Source organism: Balaenoptera musculus, chromosome 9, assembly GCF_009873245.2.
Source record: "Balaenoptera musculus isolate JJ_BM4_2016_0621 chromosome 9, mBalMus1.pri.v3, whole genome shotgun sequence".
NCBI lineage: Eukaryota > Metazoa > Chordata > Mammalia > Artiodactyla > Balaenopteridae > Balaenoptera > Balaenoptera musculus.
In genome coordinates, this window is record NC_045793.1 from 16,708,415 (window position 1) to 16,732,081 (window position 23,667).

Consider the following 23,667-nt stretch of genomic DNA (forward strand, 5'->3'; position numbering starts at 1 on the left):
CCAGACCATTTAGGAAAGATTATAAAATGAAGTGCTTTCAGTGACAAATACTAGAAAACTCAACTCAATCTAGCTTGGCAGGGCGTCCGCTGGTTCACATCAGCGCGAAGTTCAGATGCAGGTGGAGTTTATGTACCATTTGGCCACGATTCATAGTTCATTTTTCTGTTGGTTTTTCTGCTCTGTTCTCCTCTTTTTGTCACATTTCACCTCTGGACAAGATGTTTTCCTGGTCCAAGATGGCTGCCAGTAGCAACCAGGGCTGTGTGTTTCTCATTCACATCCAGGAAAGTAAATTCCCTGCTTCTGCAACCATGAAAGCAACTTTCTAAAATGCAATCTATTTGTCCCATCCTGATCTCTTGGACAGGATCCAATAAACCCAGCCTGCCTCTCTCTAATAACCCACATCCGGTTCCTGGGGGAACGCTCAGTTACCCTTTGCCCCAACACTCTTTGGGAGTGCAGTCTCTTCCCCACTTTCCCACCCTTACTGTGCAGTACAAGCCTCTCCAGCCGTCCTTTTCCCATTAGATTTCCCAGGCGTGATTTAGATACCAATGCACAGCATCACCCCAAACTGTAAGGGGCGCATGCGAAGCTGTCTGAGTTGCCCCATAAAAGCCCTTCTCTCTGAGAAGCCCAGTACCCTTGCCGGCTAGGAGGGGTGTGTGGGAGTCACAGCATGCTAACGACACCCTCCAAATAAATCTTCTCCTAGACCCTCTATACCTCCCTCCATGTGGGGGAAGGACTTAAAATGTCTAAATCTGGTAGCACCTCACTTTGGGTTTTGGTGTTATTACACTACACCTGAAACTCCTAGTTAAGCATCCTTTTGCCAAAACAGCAAAAAAACAACTATTAAATAAAACCTCTGTGCCTTGTAGCCTCTAGGTGACTTTCATCCCCTGCCAGTCGATAGCCTGTACCCTCAGTCAAAGCAGCCTAATTATCCTGAGGCTGGATGACAAAAATGGCCTTGGTGTTCTTGTTTGTATGTTTATTGCTCAAAGTACCCCACTATTCCAGAGTCCTGTCTTCCATCTGGCTGCAATAGAAAGGATGACAATTCACTTAGGGTGTGTTTACAATGAGAAAATAAAGTCTACTTCTCGGACTGTTTTTTACCAACCATTAGAAGGCAAATTTCTACTTTATTTTTTAGATAGAGCACATGTCTTGTATCCATTATTTGCATATTTACCTGGAGCCACTATCTAGGTGTCATTTTATTTTTTATAGTATTTTTAAAGTCAGAGCTGATTTCCACCCTTTAAGGATTGGCACTGGTAGCTATAAGATTTTAAGAGGTTTTTTTTTTTTAGAATTTTTAATTTTTACACATGGACATTTTAAACCTTTGCAGTTAAACGGAAGTATCTAAAACATTTATTCTGATTAGTTTTATGAAACTGATACATTTATTTATTATCCTGGCTTATTCAATGTAGTCATTTTGGCATAAGAGTTTTGATATATGGATATTTTATACCATGTTTTCTTTATGCCATGTTTGTACATATCCACAGATATCAGGGGATGGTTGAGACTCTAGAATGTGATAAGGATATTTATTTATTGATTATTTGTTAATAAAAACATGCAGAAGGATTAATGGTACTTATCCGTATCAAAATCTTTCTGTTTTTTGTTTATTTGTAGTAAGGTCAAACCCTGGTGTCAAAACTGCTGCATTATAAATGTCACTTCAAAAGTGACATTTATCCTATGTGGTCAGGGCACAAAAGGTTTGTGCCCTGACCACATAGGCTAACCAATGCAGCGATCAAAGATGAGTTTCAGGAATGGTACTTCGCCCCACACCCCTCCTTGAAGAATTATAACAAGCAGGAGCCTTTTGGGTATTAAGAGAAGGTTGGAATAAGAGGTCTAGGGACACCCCAGAACTGCGCATTAAGCAGGAAGTTTAACTGAGGGAGACGGTGTTTGAATTAACATGGCCTGAGAGTAGGGACAGGGTGGTGAGGAAATTTCCTAAGCAGAGCGACAGAGAGCTGGTTGAGGTAAGGAGTGAGGGGATATAAATTTTCCCATTTGGCTGGGATCTTGGGCAGACAGGACAAGGAATGAGTTGGAGCGATGGTGAATAAAGAGTTCTTTTTTAGCTATAGCAATTTTAATATGCCTATTAGATGCAAGAGGTTTTGGTGAGTAGAAAATTGGATGTATGACTTTCAAAGCTCATTGAAAAAATTCAGGCCTCGACATAGAAATCTGAGGGTCATTAGCAAATGAATGGTATTTAATTGAAACTATGAGGCTGGAGATCACTCAGGGACAGTTTGCATAAAGAAAAGGGCCCATTGTCATATCTGTCTACTGAGTGGTGAAGAAGAGCACAAGTTTAAGAGAACAATCCGTCAAAAAGGGTCATGGAAACAGATGGAAACAGATGGGCAACTGGAAGTCAAGGAGAAGGTGGTATCATGAAAACCAAAATTGAAATGTATTTCAAAAAAGGAAGAAGTAATGAAATGTGTCAGATTGTGTGGAGAGGCTGAGATGACATAGATTGATTTCTATATTTTCCCGAGGATATGTATAAAATACATGGGGGAGGTGTATTAGTTTTATGTAGAAAGTGATGAAACCAACTGGCAGGAAATTTAGCACTAGATCTTTTGTTTCCTAACGCAGAAACTGGTAATATCAGCATCTCTAGTCTGCGTCAGTGAGAGTTAGAGGGTGATTAGGAGAAAGACCTGTAAGAAACACGGACACAAAAAGCCTTAAATGCTTTTTAATGACCTTTCTTATGTATGCAATGGAGCTAAACATACTTGAGAATTAACTGTGCTGGAATGAATAAACACCAGTAAGTTTAAAAACTTGAGAAATTCCAGTGGGCTCACTAATTTGCAGTTGGGATTTTAGCTGACGGTTTTCTAAGGCTAGAAAAAACTCAAGAGAAAATCAGCATTTGGCAAGGTGTACAAGTGCCCAAGACACCTTATTAGTGAGCCATATGGCATTTCCTAGCCATTTAAGCATTTCTTTGCTTTGGTTTCTTCCTTTCCCAAATTCATAGTGAATTGCCAACAAAGTACTAGGTCTCAAAAATGACACCTTGTATTAACCTAACAAGGCATAATAGGTTATACAAGAATATGTTGGATATTTATAGCCTGCTGAATATTCCTGCCTACACCATCTCTGAGGTCAAAACACTAAGGCCCCTCCATCCTAATGCATCTCGTGTAACCTGTAATTGATAAGTTATAACTTGCCAGGCAAAATGCACTGTGCTTACAGATTCAGGATATTCTTGAGCTTGGCAAATAAACTAGAATTCATAGGGAAATTGGACTCTGCATACCTAGTTAATAAAGATGCTTCCTGAAGCCACCTACTATGAAATTATTCCTTCTCTGCTCCCTCCCTGGACTTCTTTATATCCCTTCTTAACTCCAAGTCATAAAGTTACTAAGGAATAGAGGCAGATTCAACCATTCTAGTGACTGTCAACTGGGGGAGATTTGCCCCTCATATGAGACATTGGGCAATTTGGACATTTTTGTTTGTCATGACTAGGGGACATGGTACTACTGGAATCTATTGAGTAGAGGTCAGGGGTGCTGCTAAACACATCACAATGCACAGGACAGTCCCCTACAACAAAGAGTTATCTAGCCCCCCAAATGTCAGTCGTGACGGGTTTAAGAAATCCTGAGTCATTCTGATGGCTCTCAGGGCATGACTGGGGACCAGGCAGATGAACGTGCTAGATGAAGAAAGAAAGTGGAAAGAGGAGCAGGAGGAGAAAAAGTAGTAGAGGAAAATAGAAAGAGATATCTACGGATATGGTGGAGCAATGGAACCAGGAACAATTAGGGGTTTTGTAGACACTCAGGGTTTCCCCATTTCTATGGGGTACAATGTAGTTGGCACACAGAAGTGTGTTTTCAGAAATATTATGAGCTAATACTTTGAGGTTTTAATAAATACAGTAGGGCTCAATAATAGGTGAAAATGGATCTATTCAGGTGATTCCTCCTCTTTAAGAATTCATTTACTTAGAATAACACTAGAATGGTTGGAATTTTCACAATAGATATAACAGTTTCAAAAAGTTCTTTCTTCCTTTAGAGCCTTTACAGATATCTTTTGCTTTCATAAGAAAACACTCTTGATCAGATCTGAGTCTACAGCTATTTGTTCATCCTCTCATCTCTTCTTTTTTTCTTTCCTGCATACGTGCTCCTCTCCTGGAGGATAGGTCCATGTTACAGTCTATCAGAGCTCTGTCTAGTCCTAGGCAAACAGCATGTGCCCACAGATATTTGATTTATTCTCCTTCCCTTCATATTGGCTGCCCTTATTCATCTCTCTCCATTATCTGAAATCTCTTCCTCCTTAATTTGTTTTCTGGATTCTAGAAGAGTCTGAATGGATGGGTTGAAACAAGTTCAAGGGAGTCCTCCTGGGAATTAATGTCTTAGGGAAGGACAGGAGTTAGCTAGGAAATTTGGTGAATGTTGTTTTTTGGGGGGGCTAGATCAAAACTGTCAGAAATGGCTCAAATGGAGAATTAAAGTAAGACTTGCCTGGGGCCAGGTCTGTTTGCTGTTACAAGTGAAGGCAAGACAGCTAACACACACACACACACAGAGCTGTTGTTGTTGTTAATGGAAGACTTTCTCACCAGAAAAGGGCTCTTGAAAATGTTGGAATATCTCTCATTTCCATCTTCTACCACACCATCACTGTTTCTTCATCTTTCAAAGCTGGATTGGAAATGGGTATTCCATTTCTGCACATTCTTCTGCTGCAGGAGTTGTGGGTGGTAAAGGAGTAGGTCTGAAGAGTGAGAGTTTTGAAAGACAAAACAAAAGAGTAGCAAGTCCATTAGGTGGGATTGTAGTTGGACAGAGATGCATAAATGCATATTTCTAATCATCCCTGATGGTCTATTCACTAAGAATGAAGAGATATTGATATACAACTTGGTGATGGAAAGAGAGAAAAAAAAAATGAATGAATAGATGGGTTGGGTGCAGGAAATATCAAGGCAGGAAGAGGAGAAATTTGGATGGATACATAAGAAATTTAAAAGTAGTGATTATTGAGTAGACATTGTTCAATGAAGCAGAGATTCCCAATTCAAAGGAACTTCTATTTTGCCTCTGCTTACATCTTCCCTAACTTTTATGAAAGAAAAAGAATTTCATTCGCAGTAAAGGTGTAGTTAAATGCTAGGTGAATATTGCTTAATTGGATAACCTCCTGGCGTGTATAATGGGGCTGCTGTGCAATCATTAAATCATGTGTGCATCAGCTCTGAGTAACTGAATGTAAATTAAGGGCAAGTTTGGCAAATGTGGTTCACATAATTTCCCTATCAATTACATATAATTCATGCCAGTTGACTCAAAAATATATATAAGAAATATCAGGTTTGCTTTTGTGCATGCTATATTTTTAGCATGAGAAACAGATTTGCCATTAGCATATATCAAAAGAGAAAATGCACGTATCAGGGATTTTTGAAAAGAGTAGTTTTGTTAATATTATTTATTTAAAGAGCATGCAATTTTAGAAGATAGAAAGGAGCATGGTTATGTCCAAGGTTATATCATTCTGCCTACACTATAGAGCAATGACAGTTGCATTCATCTAAATCATACCATTTATATGAAGAAAAATAACAGATCACAAAATGAGCAAGTCAAATATCTTATCTCTTTGATGAATCATTGATTTGATTATGCAGTTTGAGGGGACTGAGGAGACGAGAAGCCCTAAACTAGTACTGAAGGCTGTTGATGTGATTGTTAGTGGCACAGCTCAAGGGATTATGTGACTGTCTCCTGAAATGTAGCTGTTTCACACAATCACATTTCTTAAGTGTCTACAGTCAGATACTGTGGAAATTGTTGAGATTGTTTTCTGGCTCCATCAGAAATTGTCTTTGTACATTGACTTTAATGTGCAGCATTCACAAAGCAAACATATGTCGGACCATTCTTTTCACTGTCACTGGCAAGGATGTTGCCATGTCCATCGTAGTGGGTCCATGAGGCTATGGATCCATGGCCCCGTGAAATCCTGGGGCCAGCCTTGACCTCCTGCTAGGGGCTATTCTGTTTCCTTATATCCCCTTTTCCTAATCAAGTCTGACTCCTGGTCTGCACTGTGTTGCTGGTCACCCTCCTGCTGCCCCTGAATCCAGGATTTCTTAATGCCAGGGTCACCCACTCTACCTGTGTGCCAGGCCCTCTGTGAGGACACAGGTTACCTGATGTAATACCTACACGGCGTTAGCAATGTGAGTTAAGACAACACCACAGCAAGTTTTTTCTTAACCTCTATACTAACATCACTACCACTCACGTGTATTCTGATTCTCTTTTTTGAGTAGCAGAAACGGGTATAGGTAGACAAGCTGCAGGAGTTACATGAGTACAGAAGACTCTCATCACCTCTGCGGTTGTCATTAGTTGGTACCATCAGAGTATAAAGAAGTTTACAGATCTTGGCTTTGAGTTATTGTGAATTCCTTTTTGACAATCTGCTTCTCTTTATTCCTGCTCTACTTTTAATCCACCCAGTATACATTCATCTTTGATATTAAGGTCCTCAAGGTATTCCTCTCTTTTTTTTTTCATGGAAAGGCATTTTATTTTAAATATAGCAGTGTGTCAATCCCATGTCAGTCCCAAACTCCCAATCTATCCCTCCCCCCACCCTTCCCACCTGGTAACCATAAGTTTGTTCTCTAAGTCTATGAGTCTATTTCTGTTTTGTAAATAGGTTCATTTGTAACTATGTCTTTTTAGGTTCCACATATAAGCAATATCATATGATACTTGTCTTTGTCTGATTTACTTCACTTAGTATGATAATCTCCAGGTCCATCCACGTTGCTGCAAATGGCATTATTTCATTCTTTTTAATGGCTGAGTAATATTCCATTGTATATACATACCACATCTTCTTTATCCATTCATCTTTCAATGGACATTTAGGTTGCTTCCATGTCTTGGCTATTGTAAACAGTGCTGTAGTGAACATTGGAGTGCATGTACCCTTTCAAACCATGTTTTTCTCTGGATGTATGCCCACGAGTGGGATTGCTGGGTCATATGGTAGCTCTATTTTTAGTTTTTTAAGGAACCTCCATACTGTTCTCCATAGTGGCCATACCAATTTACATTCTCACCAACAGTGTAGGAGGGTTCCCTTTTCTCCACACCCTCTCCAGCATTTATTGTCTGAAGATTTTTTAATGATGGCCATTCTGACTGGTGTGAGGTGATATCTCATTGTAGTTTTGATTTGCATTTCTCTAATAATTAGCGATGTTGAGCATCTTTTCATGTGCCTCTTAGAGACATTTCTCAAGGTATTTCTCTTGACTTTCATTAGTTACTTGTGTCATGAAGTCTGCCAGGTTTTATAATCCTGGCTTATCTTAGTTTTCCGGTTGTACATAATTCTAGACTTCTGCTTTGTTTTTAACTGCCCACCCAAAGTAGACCTTATGACAGTACCTTTCTGGTGTGTACCCTTTTGTACCTTTCTCCACATTGATACAAAGTTGTACACATAGATGTACATCATACACATATGGGGTTTTGTTGGTTTTTGAAAATAAAAATGGATTTACATTTCTTATGCACTCACTATACATATTATACCACAATTTATTTTTAACAGTAATATACCATGGACATTGTCTTGCTCATACATGAAGCTCTAACTCAGTCTTTTAAAACTGCTCCTCTGTTTCATGATATAGATTTAACCTTATCTCTGTGGATAGACATTTATATTGTATACAATTTCTGCCTGAAAAAACAATGTTGCAATAAGCATCATTGTACAGATTTGAATATAAAGTTGTGGCAGAAGTGTAACTATATCACATGCTAAACCATCTGTTAATATTCGCCATACTTGTATAGAGTTTCGAATTGCAGTCACGTAACACGTACAGTGAAGCTATCTAAACTCTATAATCAGAATTTTCTTTACATGAATATAGTCTCAGTTCCTTGTCTCTGGACTCTGGGTCTCTGCTGTTCCCATTGATTACCATATTTCTAGGGGATTCTTAAGCAGATGGGTACATGGGGGTAGAGAGTAGGTAGTAACATGGCTGGCGAATTTGAGGGAGGAAAAATTCTGAGTTACTAGGCAGTGAACTGCGTGTTAAGAAATACTGAAGATTAGTTTAACGGTTAAACGAAAGCTGAAACTATGGAAAATTCTTCAACACCAGAGTCAAAAGAAGGTCTTCATAACCATTAAGGTCATCCTTTCTTTTGCTTTCCTCATGTTTTTGCTTGAGTTGAGTTAAAAAAAAAAACTTCTCTCAAACTTGACCTATACAAACCCCATCCATCCTTCAAAACCCCAAATGATAGTAATTCCTCTAGAAGCCATAAACCTGGGCTTTAAGATTATGGCTTCTGTGGTAAGAGAGGCCTGTATTTGAATTATAACTCTACCACTTAATATCTGGATACTTCTGTGAGTTTACTTAAATTCTCAAAGCTGCAATTCTTCATTTGCGGCTTGCTTTTAGGTCCCAGAAAAGAGGTTCAGGGAGAATAGTGGAGTAGATGGTAGGAGAAAAGCCAGCCGCTCAGAGAGCTTCAGGTGTTTGATACTCTAAAGGTATTTCAGTACCTTTGAAATAGTCATCCCTATTTTTGTAAGTCTGGATATCATTAAGGCATTTTAATGATTAGAATCTTCTTATTTTGTTGAATCCCCTCTGATATAAACTTTGATTATTTAAATTAGTAGCTTTTTAACCTTTTGGGGATCTCAGATCACTTTGATAATCTATGGAAAGCAGTGGAAAATACACATACATATAGACACACCAAATTTACAGGAAATTGCAGGGAGTTCAAGAATTGTTGAACCTATTTGAAGTGTTTTAAAGAGCTCTACGGCTTTAAAAAATGTTTTCACAGAGCAAACATAACATTCTCTTCAAGCAAAACCCCTTTAAGGAAATTGAGTTATATCAAATGCTTTGTGCATCAAGGTACAGAGTAAATAAACGAACAGAAAATAAGCAAAATAAGTCAGGTACATACATAAAACTCTCCAGATACACAGACACTCACACATGAAAATGTATACAGTTATATCAATATTATGTTAACAGCCTGTGGTAAGCTGGTTATGTGGCTGAGGCAGTATATCAACCTGCATTTTATTAAACTAAATAATAGCCAGCATTCTTGAATTTGAATATTCTAGCAATAACATTATCAATCTTTAAGTTTTAAAAATAAAAAAATCAAGCATTTCTGTATTCTTTCAGAGTCAATTTTTACCTAGGGAAATTCTGATATTTTTCATGGCGGTCTCTGTAGCACATTCGACATCCAAATTCAGAAAGTATCCTTGGTGTTTATGTCCCTTTACTCTTATAGAAGAAAGTCACATTTCTGTTTGACATCTTTGTTTATTAGCCCTCATAGGTGCCACTAAATGTTTCAGATCATTTTCAAATTTCTTGATTCATAATTACAGTTCTCACTAAACTGAGATATGTTAGTAGCTTTAGATGTTTTATGAAAATACATTAAGAACCCTAAGTTCCTGTAAAAACAAGATATCACATGTGTCAAAATATAATTCTCAAAATGTTAAACACAATTCTCATATAAATAGGTACATGTCACGATTTCATTTAGCCCAAAGCTGGTTCAAAAAAAGAGGACTATATATTTATCTCTGTATCCATAGCTATATCACTTCTATATCTCTACATATAAATCTTGGTACCAGTCCTGAATAAGACCAATTTTTCCTCTATTAATTATTTAATTGGCAGAATCCATTCATATAAAAACTCCATCTACCCAAGATTTCTAATAATGGACCTTTTTGTCCCCGTAACTTTAGGCCAATGGTTCTAAGACTTCAGCATACATCAGACTCACCTCAAAGATTGCTGCGTGTCACCCCCAGGGTTTCTGTAGATCTGGGGTGGCACCTGGGAATTTGTGTTTCTAACAACCTCCCAGCTGATGCTGCTGGTCCAGTGTTCATACCTTTGAGAACCACTGATTTAAGCAGAAGCTTTGCCTGAGGATCACGTGGGGCAGATTAGACTTCCAAAGAAATCAGTGCAACCCCTGATTCGCTCTCTTCTTATCTCTTCTGTGTTCTTCCCATTTCCTTCCCCCGTCCCCCTCTGTGCCCACAAGATCATGCACACCCAGCCTCACTCCAAGGATGCTTCTTCTATTTGAACATCTCAAATCTCTCATAAGGGTCAAACTCCCAGTGTCTTCCCGCAGAGACCCGGCCTCCCTCATCATCTGTCCCATTTCTGTCAGTGATCTCAGTTTCACTATGAGCCAGGGCCAGAATGCTCCAAATCATGTGTTGTAAACTAGAATGTGCGTTTCATGTTTTTAAAAATTATTAACGGCAGATTCTTTTAGTAGGGGACATTTTTATACCTATGTGGAGAACCGAAATACAAATGACAGCCAGCTGCCACTGGTTCCTCAGCTTCATAAAGGGAAAGAGAGTCTCCAAAGGAAGTGCATGTCCCAAGCTGTATAATTTATGAATGTTTAATGGAATAATTGTAAATCTCCTGGAAATTTTATATGGGAGTTGTTATGTGAAATAATTCATTTCAAAGCAGAGTCCCTGTGTGTGCTTCCAGTGAAAAGTATGCTTCCATCGCTCACCAGCGCTTTGTGTAGGAAAGGACGCTCACTCTTAGAAATAGGTGATGGGGCAGAATGTGGAGTGAGGGACGCCCCTCACGTCATTCAAATGGAGCCACCAGGATGTGTATGTCTCTTTCCAGGACCACGAAACCTCCTTCCCCAGGGCGCTCTCAGCTCAGAGACTCTCCCCACGGTGGTGCTTTCTAGATGGTGAGTGTTTCTGTGTTTCCTGGAGGGGTGGGGATTGGGGAAGCCACAGGGCAAGGTATTGATGGATAGAGTGGACTCTAATTTTCCAAAAGACTATTCAGAAACCCTTCACGTGGCTCCATGTGATTGGTATTGGCATCTCAAACAACGTGAACTTGCTGATGTTGCAACACACTTTCCTGAAGTTATCTCCCTCAAAGCAAGTTGGTTAATCTGGCCGAACTTCTCAGCATCAAATTACTCAAGGTGATATTTCCCTTTCACGCCCCTTTTCCAAAAACGTGTTGAGTGCTTGTGTTCAGGCCAGTAGATTGATTCCGTAAGCACAAGGACGGGTACTAATTGGTATGTCGTTTGCATATTATGGAACTTCCATATTATTTTCAGTAAAGCATCATTTCAGGATGAGGTATAAATTTTTGTGAAAGGGTAGGCATTTTCAGTTGTGTTCACATCTGCTCTGCTATTATTGAATGTATAATAGGTTGGTCATCTTCTGATTGGTTAATGAACCCATTTTCCATCTCTCTCTCCCTAAATGCTGCCTAATCCCACTTTTCTATCCAATTACCCATTTTACAGTACATTCCTGCTTAGATACTCCCAGTGTATCTACTACCCGGTATCTCTCTTGTCTGTGTGGACATTTAGCTTTCACTGTAGACCTTTCTTTTGTTTAGCTTTGTGTGCATCTGAAAGGATATAAACGTGGATAAGAGAATGACAGGATGTGTGAGGGTGGGAATATTTTTTGAAGATGAGCACCTGTATCTATATCAAATCTAATCCACGTAAATCATGACATTGGTTTTCATTAATGGCTTGTCAGCTGCCTCTGAAGATAATCTACACTGCTTTTCTTCCAGGTCCTTTATTCCCTAGTGATGAGAAGCACAATCATTTGTTTTTCCTGAATCCACGGAGGAACAACTTATATTTAAGAAAATTACAAAAATGTATATGAATTATTCTATATAGTCTATTTTATATACAGTCTTAGATAAAATTACAAGTGTGGTTAATGGTCTAGATATTAGTTTTACTCTAGAAATAGTTTCGTTAAAAACATTTAACAGGTGATTGCAGTCATGGTTAAAAGAACAAAGTAGACTAAGTCCTTCTCAGGCAAATTTTACTCTGTTGCCTGAGTAAGAGGGCAAGAACCATGATTGTCTTATTTCTTAGCTCATTTCCTTTAGAGAGAAGCTATTCATTAAATATCTATGATTTTTGAATGATTATTTGCATTTTGAGTTTTTCCCTCTAGTACTATGTATTTTGTAGAAAATCTGTTTATAATATTGGACTCTGTTAGATAGATTTAAATGAGGAGGAACATAATTCTTTTGAATATTGAGAATAATCAGATTAATTTCTAGCAGCCCAAAGTTTGTCATTAAGTTTTTGTTTTTTGTTTTTTTCCCCTCAAACTACAGATGCAGGCAAGTTCCTTATAGGGATACTTAAATAATTTTTTTTTTTCTGTTCTAGCTTTCTTCAGACATGGCTTAGGGACTCAGTTTTAAAGTGAAATGATGCCTTTAATACCAGATGTGGTCCCAAGCTCTGCATCTTCAAACTCTTTTCCAAAATGAGAATCACTTCCTCAGGAAGTCAGACTACCGACAGTTTTTTTTTGTTTTTCCTAGCTTTATTTACTTGATAAATACATACTGAGTCCCAGCTCTGTTGAGGGTTCTGTGCTGATATCTTGAGACATAAAAGAAGAAATGAAACACAGATCTTTAAAGAGGCAGATATCTTAGTCTCAGAGTTCTCTGTGAAGGTAGTTTTTATAAACCATGCGCAAAATGCAAATGTGCATATAGAGGTAGGAGCAACAAATTCTACCTGGGGCAAGGAGGATGGGGCTGAGGAAGGTTTCACAGAAGAGGTGGCATTTGAGTTGGTCCTTAAAACATGATGTATTATTAAAAACATTTTATTGAAATATAGTTGATTTACAATGTTGTGTTAAGTTTCAGGTGTACAGCAAAGTGATTCAGATACATATATTGGGCTGGCCAAAAAGTTCGTTCGGTTTTCAGTAAAAATAAGACACATTTTTCATTTTCACCAAGAACTTTATTGAACAACGTATTCATTAACCGAATGAACTTTCTGGGCCAACCCTATGTGTATAGTTTCTTTTTCAAATTCTTTTCCATTATACGTTATTACAAGCTATTGAGTATAGTTCCCTGTGCTACACAGTAGGTCCTTGTTGGTTATCTGTTTTACATATAGTAGTGTTTATGTTTTAATCCCAAACTCCTAATTTATCCCTCCCTCCCTGTCCCCTTTGGTAACCATAAGTTTGTTTTCTATGGGTTAAGACATGGTTTAGGTAGGCAACCATAAGTTTGTTTTCTATGGGTTAAGACGTGGTTTAGGTAGGCAACCATAAGTTTGTTTTCTATGGGTTAAGACGTGGTTTAGGTAGACATGTGTAATGGGGAAGGGCTTCCTAAGTAGTGGAATAGCAGCAGCAGAGGTGTGAAGTCCTGAGTTTTTCTAAGTAGGTTTGGGGACTGGCCAGTAGTCCAGCATGACTGGATGTAAGGTTTTTGATTGTCATTGTAGGTGAGAAGGTTGTAAATTTGGTGCCAGAACACAGGCTTCTCTGAATGCCATATACATTTTTTTTTTCCTAGCTACTTCTGCTGATCGCTTTTATCGAATAGACAGATCTCAGGTAAGTTTTCTTGAGCCTATCTGTGAAAGTGAAAAATTCCCCAGTAACTCTACTAATCTTTTACTTTTTTTTCAACAAAAACACTGAAATGTGTACAAATTCTGGAATGGTATTCATAGTCTCAGCTATGAGCTTGTTATTTGTCTTCACGTGTTTTGTGATTTGTGGACTCAAGGTGATATGGTTTGACCTTGAAGATGAATCCAGAAGATAAGTAGGCTTATAGATGTTGTCACCAGCCTGCACGCCAAATTTTCATTCACACTGCTACTTTTACTGCTTCCTAGCCAAATTTTATGCCTTTTTAACTTTATTTCTGATTAGCAAATTTGAGACCTCAAGTGTATATCTATGTTGCTTGGTTTCAACTCACCACTTCCCAGAGTTCAGTAATGAGAAAAAAAAATGCTTATGCCCAATGATAGCTAGTGCTCCCACTGTAAAAGAAGGTACAGAATGGAATCCGTTGATAAAACCAGTTGTTAGCCATGCCACTTAGCTTTGACCAGATCCTGGAAGTCCAGGTCATCGTACATGCATGCTGGACCAAGGTGCATGTAGGGTGTCACTTCTTTGATAGTATTTGGGAAGAAGAGGCAAGACCATCTCTGGTTATACCTAACAGTATCCTGGTCAGAGTCCCAAACCAAGAAGGATTCAACTCTCCCCTTCCTCAGCCTCTTGCTACCATGTTGTTTCTGGGAGGGATGCCCACTGGTCAGGCCTCTGAAAATACACTGTGGTCATTTGCTATGTCATAAAATTTCATTATTCCTCAAGACCAAGAATGCTTTGTTTTGTTATTCTTCAGATGATGGATTTGAACATCTTATCAATCATCTGACAGACTCCTTTTTCTTCCTTAGGAACATTTGCACTTTGTGATGGAGATTTCTCAAGATGAGATTTTTATTCTGGACCCAGATATGGTGTTGTCACAGCAGGCAGGGACACCCCCAGGAATGCCTGATCTGGTGGTGGAGCAAGCCTCAGGGTGAGTGGGCTTCTTCTTTGGTGGTGTGGTGGTGAGGCTGGCCGCAGGGTGACATCGTGTGTGGTTTGGCCTTGCACTTGACATTTCTAATGAAATCAAACTATTTTGAAATACAGGTTTTCTTGTGTTTCCTTAGAGTGTAGTATAGCTGGTTCCATTCTAAGTCTGTCTTATGAATGTCTGGGTAGAATTACTCTTTCCACTCAGATCTGTATCATGTGTGAGCCTTCTTTACCCACCACACCAGCATTTCCTACCCAACTAGAAAACACTAGTATTTGCGTTTGTGCATATACATCTGTAATGCCTGTATTATCACATTAAAAAACGACACAGGTGGTTAGACAATTATTTTTTTTCCTCCACATCCTTTCTCTTCTTCCTCTCCTCCTCCTCTTCCTCATCCTTCTCTTTTTTTTCCTATATCAAGGCAGCCTGATACATGTAGATATCAAGCACTTATAATTATGAGTCACATACTGTGCTAAATGCCTTTCTTATATCCCTACTATTACTTCATAGTGACTTAATCATCTTAAGTGCTCTATGCTTATTTCCTCTTCTGTAAAACGGACATGATAATACCTACTCATACAATTGTTTTAAAATTAAATGAGTTGATACATGTAAAATTAGGGCAGTTGGTGGCACTTGATAGACACTCGTTAAAAATTATGTCATTGAAATCATCATCATCATTTCACAATGACCCTGCAGATTTGGTACTGTTATTATTTTAAGTCCATAGATAACAAAATTGAGGTTTAGAGAGTTTTTGTAACTTGACCAGTATTGCACAAAAAATAAAGGGGAAAAATTGAGATTTATTCCATGCTAGAGCCCATTTGTGTTTTAACCACCACATTGAACCACCAAAACATATTAACATTTCTAGATTATTTCGTAAATTCAGAAATGTTTATTTAGAGAGCTTTTTTATGTGCCAGGTACTACTATAAGCACTTGGGAAACAACAGTGCAAAAGTAAAAACACAAAAACCTTTGCCCTTGTGAAGTTTAATGAACTTTTTGTAGTTTACTGGTACATAGACACTAAAGAGTTAAAATAAGGATTTCCTCGGAGAGCACACACACGTGCACTCAAATGGCATATGCAAATGTGTGCACATACTTATACAATATTAACAGACATATTCACTTGAGGTAACCCTCATGCCTGTTCACCCCTGTTCACTAATTTGACCATGGCTGCTATTTCTGAATATCCCACTCTGCCAGGCCAGCTGATAGCAGTGGTACGTCCTTAGTCTGTGGGGAGCCAAAAGAAGACAGAAGTGGCAGGCTGGAACAGATATACAGCTGTGTTTAGGAGCCAGAGTTAGTGATACCGGAGCTGTCCTGGCATGAAGGGAAAGCCGACAGTCACGAAGGATGGCCTGATAAAAAACCCTGGGGGTCCCGGAAGGTAGTGGGATAGGCCACATACGATAAGTCGAGACTGTCAGTTGTGGGGAAAGCAAGTGTGATGCTGTGTCCCGCTGTAGAAGCGGTAGGTGCTGCAGTCGAGGTGTCCTCCCACCCCACCTGATCGGGGACGTAGTGTTTGATCTGATGAAGGGTGAGCCCATTTTGCCAAGCTCGCCCTGGGCTTTGCCCTCTCAGTCATTCTCTATCAGCTCTAGCTCCAGAGATAAAGTAGCCTGCAAATCCACAAGAACTTGAATCCGTTCCTTTCTTATTTCTTTTCCATTGCCCCCTCTGGAAATAAACTGAGAACTGGAAAGCTGTGAAAGAGCAAATCCAGGCTTTGTTATTTTCTAACCTGTCTTTCTACATCAGGCACCATTGCTTCTTATCTGTGTCATATTTAAAATTACTTAATCTTGAAATTCAGTTTTCTCATCTATAAAGAGGGCAGCAGCATACAAAGAGTTCCTGATGGTTGAGAAAATTAAACAGACTAATAAGGGTGAAATACCTCGTAAATACCCAATAAAGATTAATTTCCCTCCTCACATTTGGAGACAAGAATCATCCTGAGAAAGAGCAGACTAAGCCCTGTGGCTGACCTTGAATGTCTGGTGTCCTTCTCCCTCCCAGAATGACAGACTGGTGGAATCCTGCCCTCCGGAAACGCATGCTGAGTGACAGCGGGCTGGGAATGATAACTCCATTTTACGAAGACTCAGATCTGAAAGATTTCAGCCACTCCCGAGTGCTACAGTAAGAGCTCTTTCTGTCTCTTGTCCTGTGTACCCCTGGGGTTGCTGGGAGAGGGTTCTGTGGGGTCCTAGCCGATGGGAAGGGTTCTCTTCTCAGTGGTGCTCCAGCTGTCTCCTGATTGTGTCACCCTGTTCACCTTGCTCCCTTTTACCCACCCCGAAGCTCCCAGGGGAGCCTCGCTTTCCATTTCTCTTGTTCCCGAGCCTCAGTGAGACCTTGCATATGGACCTACAACTACTTTGAACCTCACCAGGGTTTGCTTTACTGGAACCCAGTGTTTACCAGATGCCCCTGTGTTTGCCGTATTGTGAGGACATGCATGAGAGTGACATGAGTAGTTTGGAAGTGACGTAGAGTGTTTTATTTGTGTGAAAATTTTGATGTGCTGTGACAGGTCAGTTTGATGAGTCTCCAGTTCTGTGAGCCTCTGGCTGTGATGTGTAATATTGCCAGGTGGTTTTGATGGCTGAGGTGCAGTGCCGTGCACACTGTGTTGTAGTCTCTCTGGGTAAATGATGCAGCATTTGTTCAAAGGTCAGGAGAGTGGGTGTGCTTTCATCTGAGGGATGGGTGCTGAGTTTTGCAACAGTGTTGGTACACTCGTGTCCCGAGAATCCTCCCTTCTGTCACCCCTCCTTGCAGGAGCAGGTTCAAGGTGCACCCTGTGGTCATGGACACAGTCATTTGCACCCATTGTTTGACTCCAGTCCAGTCACCCCATCTCAGAGGTTGTATAAGTTCACTGTAATTCGTGAGAGCAGGCTGGTTTCCAGTCCGATTCGAGGTCCTAATCAAATAGGGACAGTGGCCTTGTAACTATGCAGTCTTACCATTTTTACAAAATAACAAGATGATTGAGATTCTTAGAAGCCTAGGGTTAACCGAAGAGGCAGGGCAATGCATTGTTTCTAAGACCGGAAGCAATTTCAGTGTGACAAAGGGGAGGAAAATGAGAAATCTGAAGCTAATTATTTTGGTGGTAAAGGTTCTACTGAGACACCCCAAGGGCAAAAGGTGATTTCATTTTAATTGCTTCTCTGTACTACCTCTTATTCTGTTGTGTGAAGAGTGGAAAGGAAAAAATGAATTACTATGGATTTTCCTTTTTAATTAAACCGTGTTGTTAGTTTCTGATGGCCATTCGATTGCTTACAATTCAGGGCATTTTTTTCATTTCTTTCGTATATGGAATTGAGGCTTGTGAACGAGGCTGAGTCAGCCACCCACTGACAGCTAAAAAAGTGACCATCTAGCTTCGGGCAGATTTATTTGAAAATTAGGGTTTTAATTAGCCATAGAAATAGAAATTAAGACTAGACAAACCAGATGAGTGTTTCAGTTATTCTTATATACAGGCTGTTTCCAAAAGTGGAAACAAAAGCTCAGGCACCTGAGCTCAATCTAGTTTCCTATGCCCTGATTTTTCTGTGTATAGTATGTTAATATATATATCATGATATGTGAGATTGTTTCTAAGACAGTAAATATTCTTTCCAAGAATCACAAATAAATGTACCATTTTATATAATAGTCAAGTTCTTAAAACCCTTTATCAGAATCAACTCTTATTTTTTATTCGGGTTATGTTATCCTTTTAGGAATTTCTCTTCATATTTTATTAATCTTCAATTGGCAGATACTAGTTTTCCTGGATATTTATACTACCTTATGCCTTAAATGCACTAGAGCAGCTGACTCCTTTTTAAAACATTTTTCTGTCAAGTAACTTAGAAAACAAACATAACATTCACTTCTAGCTTTGAGTCTTTCCAGCTGAACCTCCAGATATTGTGTAACAGACAAGTTGTCCCCACTGGGCTCTGTTTGAACCTTTGACTCACAGAATGTACGAACAAAATAAAATGGTTGCTTTAAATCATTTACATACTTTACCTTACCCAATTTGTCTATTAATTCTGAATATTTTTGTGTATGTGTGTTCATTAATTTCTTAGGAAGAACATTTCTTTATTTACTTCAGAGAGCATCTTTGATACACATAAGTATAATTGCAGTTATAGAACAATGGAATTATGTATATTTTATACAGATATGTAATGTATAATAAGGTCAGTAATAGCTAGTATTGATACTTGCTACGTGCTTTGCACTATGATTAAATTATCCTTAATTCTTTCAACAACTTTTAAATCTCACATTGCTTAAAACTGAAGCTCATAGAGTTTAAAATATTCATCTTAGGTCACCCAAGATAACAAGTGTGGGAACTGTGGTTTGAGTGAGGTCTGCTTGACTTCTGACTCTACCATACTGCACTGTTTTCCCGAAGGGCCAGTGAAAAGGCAGGGTGCCCAGAGTCCCAGGGCCCAAGAAAGATTTACTTTGATATCTGTCTTTATAAGCATTTGTAAGGTGAAAAATTCTACAATATAGGAAGACTACATATGCACATTAAATATGTACAGCTGCAAATTTACCCACAAGTAAATATGGTTGAGAACTAATTGAAAGCATTTTTTTTCTTTAAAAAAAAGAGATTGGGGCTTCCCTGGTGGCGCAGTGGTTGAGAATCTGCCTGCCAATGCAGGGGACACGGGTTCGAGCCCTGGTCTGGGAAGATCCCACATGCCGCAGAGGAGCTGGGCCCGTGAGCCACAATTACTGAGCCTGCGCGTCTGGAGCCTGTGCTCCGCAACAAGAGAGGCCGCGATAGCGAGAGGCCCGCACACCGCGATGAAGAGTGGCCCCCGCTTGCCACAACTAGAGAAAGCCCTCGCACAGAAACGAAGACCCAACACAGCCAAAAATAAATAAATAAATAAATTTAAAAAAAAAGAGATTGAAACAAAAAATGAAGATAGGCTTTTATTTAAACATTATTAAATAGGTGTTAAATATGCCCCAATCTAAATAAGCTCAAACATTATATGAAAAATACTAATGTGCCAACAACACTGAAATATCATCTGATTGTTTTATGTTATTACTTGCATTAAGTCTTTCTATCCATAGCAACATACAGTAGCATAAAAATATATATTGTTTTATGGGTTTTTTGTTTTGTGTTATCTTTTTACTTTTCATCACCTGTATTGAACAGTGCATACACTTTTAGAACTTGCCACTTCATGCAACATCAAATGTTTAAAATTCATTCATATCGACGTTACGGAATGCAAGTTTGTGTGCCCAATGCACTGTAAGGCCAAACAACTGAAACATCAGAGTTTGGAGCAGAGGAAAGTTTATTGCAGGGCCAAGCAAGGAGCTTTGGTGGCTTATGCCCAAAAGACCCCAAACTCCCCGAAGGGTTTCAGCAAAGCATTTTTAAAGGCAAGGTAGGGGAGAGGGGGTCTCAGGGTATGTGATCAGCTTGTGCACAATTCTCTGATTGGTTGATGGTGATCAATTCTTAGGCACCAGAAAGTCTGTGGGGCTACTTGCTCATGATCATCAAGTAGTTAATTTCTTCCATTTGGTGGTGGTTTGAACATCTGAAAAAGTCTGGAAATATGCATCAGGTACTATCATCTAGGTACTTCAGAGAGGAGCTACAGCAGAAGATATGGGAGAGGGGTCTGACTTCAGAGAGGAGCTACAGCAGAAGATATGGGAGAGGGGTCTGTCCTGGGACGGCCTCACAGTGTCCTCCTCGGTTACATTGATATATGTAGATTTTAAGTTATTTAATTTGGTATAGGATATTGTGTTATACAAATATGTCATAACTTATTCCTCCATTTAGATATTGATTTCTAATATTTTATTATTTAAAAATACAGTGAACAGTCTGCGTGTGTCCACCTGTGTCATAGGGTGTATATACAGTTTCAACATTTAAAAAAATTTTTTATTTATTTATTTATTTTTGGCTGCATCGGGTCTTAGTTGCGGCTGCAGGATCTTCGTTGAGGCACGGGGGATCTTTTTTTGTTGCTGTGCCCAGGTTCTTCATTGAGGTGCGTGGGCTTCTCTCTAGTGGTGGCATGCAGGTTTTCTCTCTCTAGTTGTGGCGCGCAGGCTCCAGGGCATGTGGGCCCTGTAGTTGTGGCATGCAGGCTTCTCTCTAGTTGTGGCATGTGGGTTTTCTCTCTCTGTAGTTGTGGTGCGCGGGTTCCAGAGTGCATGTGCCTTGTAGTTTTGTGGCACGTGGGCTCTAGTTGAGGCACACGAGCTCAGTGGTTGTGGTGCAGGCTTAGTTGCCCTGCGGCATGTGGGATCTTAGTTCCCCAACCAGGGATCCAACCTATGTCCTCTGCATTGGAAGGTGGAGTCTTTTTTTTTTTTTAATAAATTTATTTATTTATTTATGTTTGGCTGCGTTGGGTCTTCGTTGCTGCGCGCGGGCTTTCTCTAGTTGTGGCGAGCGGGGGCTACTCTTCGTTTCAGTGTGGGCTTCTCATTGTGGTGGCTTCTCTTGTTGCGGAACATGGGCTCTAGGCGTGCAGGCTTCAGTAGTTGTGGCGCGAGGGCTCAGTAGTTGTATCTTGTGGGCTCTAGAGTGCAGGCTCAGTAGTTGTGGCACACGGGCTTAGTTGCTCTGGGGCATGTGGGATCTTCCTGAACCACGGCTCGAACCCGTGTCCCCTGCATTGGCAGGTGGATTCTTAACCACTGCCAACGGGAAGTCCCAAGAAGGTGGATTCTTTACCACCAGACCACCAGGGAAGTCCCTATATAGTTTCAACTTTGGTCCATATTGCACAATTTACTTTCCCATTAGGAATATTTAAGAATCAGTATGTGAAGGGACCTGAAGAATTATTGTAATATTCTAGGTACAACTGGCATCTATTGCTTTCAGCCTTAAAGCCCCAGTCAACTTGGAGATAGTAAAAGTTCAATTTTAACATCTTGTTCACCAGGCTAAGTAATTCTATAAAAAAAATCAAAAGGGAAATTTTAAATTCTTAGAACTGAAAATATTGTTTATCAGAATTTGCAGGAAATGACAGAAGTGGTATTCACAGAATGATTTATGACTCTAAATCATTTATCAAGAGAAAAATGATTCCATACAAATAAAGCATTCAATTTGATAAACTGGAAAAAGACTCAGAGTAGAGAACAAAGAAACAAGAGTGAAGAGAAATAATAAAGATAGAAATCAATGACAAGGGGAATAAAACAGACAAAATAAATGATTAACCAAGAATAAAATTTTTAAAAATTGGTTCTTTCGAAAGGTAAATAAGAGACAAAATCCTGAGAAGGTTAATTTTAAAATACAGGAGATAGAAAGGAGTGCAACTCCAGTGCTTTCCCAGCTCATTCTTCCTCCATGGCACACAGTCAGCATCTGCTCAAGAGACCTTTCCCCTCTGAACTCTGACTGACCCAACCTCCCCCTTAGCCCCCCGGGGAGGGGAGCAGGGCTCCTCAGGTTTTTCTCATAGTTTTAACTTTAGCTTCTAAGATTCATCAGCCTCCCTCCTACTTCAGGGAGAGCAGACAGAATGAACAAACAGAATGAAGTAGATTTCTGTTATTACTGGCACTGGTTACATTTATTAAAATTCCATTTAGATACATTACAATTTTTAAAGAAAGATTTATAGAGTCGTCCCTTGATATCTGTGGGGAATCGGTTCCAGGACCAAAATCATGGATGCTCGAGTCCCATAGTCAGACCTCTGTATTTGCAGATCCACATCTGCAGATTCAACCAACTGTGGATCATAAACTTAGTGCATGATCCGCGATTGGTTGACTCAGGATTTGGAACTCATGGATACATACATACATACATATGTATAATATATATATATATATATATTATGTATGTATCTGTAATAGCTTCATTCTTCTCTTGTCTTCAGCTATTTCCTTTACCCAGTTTCTTTTTTGGAACTTTAGGTGATGGCCTGATTCTAATATATGTAGATATTCCATGTCTGTGTGTGTATGTGTGTATTGTCTACTTATACACAGGTCCTCTAGGGGAGACTACAATTCCAAAGAAGGATATACAACACATATAGGATCTTCAAATCCTATGAACACAATAAAAACAATATTTTTAAAAAATAAATTTATTTATTTTATTTATTTATTTTTGACTGCGTTGGGTCTTTGTTGCTGCACGCGGGCTTTCTCTAGTTGCCGTGAGTGGGGGCTACTCTTCGTTGCGGTGCAGGGGCTTCTCATTGCAGTGGCTTCTCTTGTTGCAGAGGACGGGCACTAGGTGCACGGGCTTCAGTAGTTGTGGCATGCAAGCTCAGTAGTTGTGTCTCGTGGGCTGTAGAGCGCAGGCTCAGTAGTTGTGGCACACGGGCTTAGATGCTCTGCGGCATGTGGGATCTCCCTGGACCAGGCCTTGAACCCGTGTCCCCCGCCTTGGCAGGCGGATTCTTAACCACTGCGCCACCAGGGAAGCCCCAAAAACAATCTTTAAGAAAGAATTTTGAAATAAATTGGAGAGAAGTAGTTGACTCACACTGTTACTGCTAGGACCATAAGGAATTTGTCTTTAAGTTAAAAAATGTGTTCACAGTGTCTAAGAAAGTGCTACTAAAATAACATGTTTCTGGAAACACATTTGCTCTCATCATTAATTGAACCACCACAATTCCTAACAAGACTATATTTCATTTGGGCAGGAGATTCATAAGGAAGTAATTAACTAAAATTTTAGCAGACAGAATCTGATTCCAAAGGAAGACTTTTCCCAACTTTATGATCTATGAGATTAAAAAAAAAAAAAAAAGGCACTGAGTAAAAACTCTAGTATATTCTTTCCAAGTCCTGTTTGAGGAAAGGACAGACTTACCTCTGAACTTACCTCTGAACCTCTGGGTTAAGGGAAAACAGGTAAAGGGACTGGAAGGTATTGTTTAGTTTATGAATAAAAATAATCTTTTCTAGTTATTATGTTTTGTGGTTTGTGCAAAACCCCCAAAAGAAAAAGAAAAGGAAAAAACGCACATGTTCTTAGTATCTCCAAGTCCTGA

The 23,667-nt window shown here is 39.5% G+C and overlaps 1 protein-coding gene across 6 annotated transcripts in view; it reads left to right on the forward strand.

The window, feature by feature from the left end:
- Positions 1-23,667, forward strand: part of DGKI (diacylglycerol kinase iota) — a 447,458-nt gene that overhangs the window by 358,697 nt on the left and 65,094 nt on the right. For all 6 annotated transcript variants that reach the window (XR_005021317.1, XM_036864403.1, XM_036864404.1 and 3 more), the window contains 4 exons: positions 10,814-10,883; positions 13,538-13,578; positions 14,445-14,572; positions 16,634-16,756. Coding sequence is in view for 5 of the 6 variants with exons in the window: in XM_036864403.1 (XP_036720298.1) it covers positions 10,814-10,883; positions 13,538-13,578; positions 14,445-14,572; positions 16,634-16,756 (362 nt within the window). In the remaining variant the exon portion in view is untranslated. The remainder of the gene's footprint in view (positions 1-10,813; positions 10,884-13,537; positions 13,579-14,444; positions 14,573-16,633; positions 16,757-23,667) is intronic.